General features: G+C 43.6%; 2 protein-coding genes across 2 annotated transcripts in view; both read left to right on the forward strand.

The window, feature by feature from the left end:
* get3 (guided entry of tail-anchored proteins factor 3, ATPase) overlaps nt 1-1,306 on the forward strand; it is a 5,435-nt gene extending 4,129 nt beyond the window's left edge. Inside the window, exon 7 of the mRNA XM_032527610.1 lies at nt 1-1,306. This exon is cut by the window's left edge and continues 176 nt beyond it. The gene's annotated coding sequence lies outside the window, so the exon portion shown is untranslated.
* A 455-nt stretch (nt 1,307-1,761) lies between these two features.
* The window catches only part of best2 (bestrophin 2), an 8,887-nt gene continuing 6,732 nt past the window's right edge, over nt 1,762-3,916 (forward strand). Inside the window, exons 1-4 of the mRNA XM_032527421.1 lie at nt 1,762-2,260; nt 2,465-2,681; nt 2,770-2,864; nt 3,528-3,761. Of these exons, the coding sequence (XP_032383312.1) occupies nt 2,530-2,681; nt 2,770-2,864; nt 3,528-3,761 (481 nt within the window). The 5' untranslated portion in view covers nt 1,762-2,260; nt 2,465-2,529. The remainder of the gene's footprint in view (nt 2,261-2,464; nt 2,682-2,769; nt 2,865-3,527; nt 3,762-3,916) is intronic.

Raw genomic sequence — 3,916 nt, forward strand, 5'->3', positions numbered from 1 at the left:
CTGAACTTTCCTCGGAGTCCCCCCCACCCCCACCCCCACCAGCCTCAATACCTGCAGTACCGGCCTCACGTTGATCCACTCAGTCCGTCGTCCAAAGCAGAGCACTGCTAAAGCAGGACACACGCCCTTGTTGAAGGGGAGCTGATGAAATCACAAACACACATACATAACCTGCTGTATTGTTAAAGAGGTGAGACAGTACAGATTTGTGCTGCCTTACTCTCAGTTCACCTTCTCTTTCCTTCATATCCTGTGTGGCAGTTGTAATATTCCTACTCAAAGCATTTAACGTTCTCTCTACAGCAAACATCCCCTCCTCCTCCATCCCGCTCAGTTTCCGGCCCCAGTTGTTAAAAACATTGTTTCCAGTGGTGAGGCTGTATATTTCAGGATAAAACGGCTTTCAGATGGTTGACATTTATGCCTTGTTTATTCTGTGTGGTTTGGTGGCTGTGTCGGTTCTCCATTATGACTTTTGACTAAAAATGTAATTAAAATTCATCTTTCACACATCTGGAATTTACATCCAATTGTCTACAGATTCAGGGTGTGATGAGAAAAAAAAAAATACAATTACCTTTTCTAAAAACCATATGGCCTGCAGTCTTAGTAAATTTTGTTTTTGGCCAAGACCATTCTTGTTAATGCAATAAAGAAAACCAGAGCAGTCTTTTTACCATGTGTATCATTAGACCTCACATTATCATGTGAGCCTGGTGGAAACGCAGTAAGCTAACGTCAATGAAATGTCTAATCTAGTCAAGTTGGGAGCTTTATATCCATATATGGCTGCATCACTGTTTGAACTGTTACATATTTTATGTTGCTTTAGGTGGTATTTGGTTAGATATGACACCAGTTTTATGAGAAGCAACGGCAAAATGTGTAATGAGACTCTTGATGCTTGAGTGGCTGGTAGTGTCCCAGCAGAAGTCCTAGCACCAGGTCCCTATTCATCAAACGTTCTGTGTCCGCCCTGTTTACTGGAACTATATGGGAACACTATTGAAATACATTAGTAGCCTTATTTAGTGCATTGCTATTAAAATATATATTGAATGTTGCTTGATCAAATGTGGAACAAATGAAGGGCGAGTTGTAGAAGAATCAAAGCATCTTTACCCTGATGATTGAATACTGGACTCTGATTGGCTCGCCTGATACTTCCACCTGGAAGACACAGTAAAGATGACAGGGAAAGTGTAATTACACTCTCTTTGTCACTGAATCCTTTTTGAGTCATTCTGTTTTCTAAAGATTTTCCTTAACTTCTGTTGCGAGTCTTAATTAAAACAAACTTGCCTCAGATTAGAGCATATTGTCATTATTTTGTCATTTTGGATCTGCGAGCTGCTTATCGACGCGTGCGTTAATCGAAGTAGATGGGCGAACAGACGTTAACCGAGCAGACTGCAGAGGGCCTCCGACAGAGCACCAAGCCTCGGTTAACCTTCGACACCACAGTTCAGAAGAGACTGACTTTTACTGTATGTACAAGGTAAGAAGATATGGCCGCAAAAACTAAACGACAAAAAAAATATTCCTTCAGAAATATTAGGCCTCCCGAGCAAGTCATTCCGTTGTTGTTGAGGTGTGGCCTAATAAATGATTTCCGTTTGAAAAATATGTCCTGGTAGGATTTGTAACAAGTGGGATTATTGCACCCCACTGGGATTTTTCTTCTTAAGTAAAAGTGAAGTTTGAAAAGATATACGCAGGAGAAACATCTGCTTTCCCACTTGTGGGATATTACAGTAAATATGTATAGACTTTTTTTTTTAAGGATATTCAACAAGCTAATTATAAACCTATAATTGTTAGAATTGGTTGTTGTTTACATTCCGCTTAACACGACAGTTTGCCATGGTCCACTTGCTCCGGTTTCATAATTCCCTACTGTACTGCACGGGGCTGCGGCCTGTCGCTTGTGGTCCATCACCGAGCCGCGCTGTCCCGGTCGGGGGCCGCGCTAACGAGCTCCTCCTCCTCCTCGTTTTGGGGATTTACCCCGGGGCGCACTGACCACTGGACGCGCTGAGGAGGCTCCGAGGATTACTGCCATGCAGCCGAGCGAGCCTCCAGTTATCCGAGCTGACGCCTGGGGATGTCAGGGTTATGAGCTCTTGGAAGAAGGAAAAAAAAAAAAACTTCACTTGCGAGCACAGTTAAGTGAAAATGTGAATTCACTTCTCCAGCGGTGCCAATTACGCACAGAGATGCGCTAAGCTGGCACGTTCATCAAGAAACAACACTACACAAGGTAAGCAGATTTTCTTTTCAAAACAAAATACATTACAGTCCGTTTATAGTGTCATCCATGACGGCAAAGTGGGAATACACTTGATCTGTAAATCAAATCCATTACCAGAGAGAGGGAGATTGTAAAGTGAACGGTTTTGGTCAGTTAAACAACACATCTGTTCGGGGCCTCCGACCCACCTGAACTTGAGCACGTTTGTTCCAGCTGCAGGTGTGATTCCAGACTGCGGTTGTTTCTTTTATTGAGGACCTGTAATCTGGCTGTCACCAATGACTGTCACGTACACAGCCAGAGTTGCAAACGCACGTTTCTGTGGCTTCTCCAAGCTGCTTTTGGCCTGGAAAGGCAGCATCTACAAGGTGTTGTATAAAGAGTTCCTGGCTTTCTTTGCCATGTATACCGCCATCAGCATCACTTACAGGTAAGCTCGAGCTCGAGGACACCAACTGCAGACACATTCATCAGTGCTTTGATTTACAACTGACTGTGTGCCCCTGTTCCTCTTTTAGATTTCTCCTGTATGATGATCAGAAGAGGTATTTTGAAAAGCTGGCAATTTATTGCAACCACTATGCCAGTCTTATCCCTATGTCCTTCGTACTGGGTAAGCACTAATGATGTTCTAGTCAACTTTGAGATAACAGAAGCGGGGACAGAATTTGAGCTACAGAATGATTGTGGATGAGATTTTAGGAAGGTCCCTTAAAAGAGATAGGACTTACCATTCTTACAGACTCCACAGTGCTTTTCCTACGTATCTTCTTTTCACACCAGAATACGAATACTACAGAAACAATTGTTAAATTGCAGTCAAGTAAAGTAAATTTTAAGGCAAGAAAAAAGAACAACAACTAGTAAATAACTGTAAAGTAAGTATAGCTAAAAGTGCAAAAGAAAATAGTAAAGAAAGATTTAAAAAATAGCTTATATAATGGATTGTAGAACTGTTACATAAATATTTTTTTTTATTATGTGTTTATTCTTTTTTCCTTCATGCATGTAAATCAGCTAAAATACACGCTGTAGCCTACATATACAGTTTGTGATAAGTCGAGAGATGGGATTCTGTTGTATCCTTGGGCTCAATAGCAGAAATTGGAGAACAGCCAAAACTATTTTTCATTTTGCTTGTGGTCCCTGAGGCCACCAAGGGACCCACAGGGCAGTACGTTGATAAAGATTCTGACATCCAACACGAACACCTTCAGCCCCTGGTTCCAGGTCAGATATGTGTCTCCATGTGTCTCCTCTCCACTGCTGTTTGCAGGTTTTTATGTGACCCTGGTGGTGAACCGATGGTGGAGCCAGTACACCAGCATCCCTCTCCCTGACAGGCTCATGTGCGTCCTGTCGGGGGGCCTCCAGGGGAGCGACGAGAGAGGCCGCCTGCTGAGACGAACCATGATGCGTTACGCCAGTCTGTCGGCCCTGCTCATCCTCCGCTCCGTCAGCACGGCCGTGTTCAAACGTTTCCCCACCATGGACCACGTGGTGGAGGCTGGTGAGTAGTAGGGGGGAGGTAGGGTCCATCCTTAGCCGACATCACTCAATGGAGAAAACTTGATATAAATATTGAAAAATGCACTCCACTTAGCAACTTTGGGGTGGCAGTAGCTCAGTCCGTAGGGAGTTGGGTTGGGAACCGGAGGGTCACTG

Source organism: Etheostoma spectabile, chromosome 2 (genome assembly GCF_008692095.1).
Source record: "Etheostoma spectabile isolate EspeVRDwgs_2016 chromosome 2, UIUC_Espe_1.0, whole genome shotgun sequence".
NCBI classification, from domain to species: domain Eukaryota; kingdom Metazoa; phylum Chordata; class Actinopteri; order Perciformes; family Percidae; genus Etheostoma; species Etheostoma spectabile.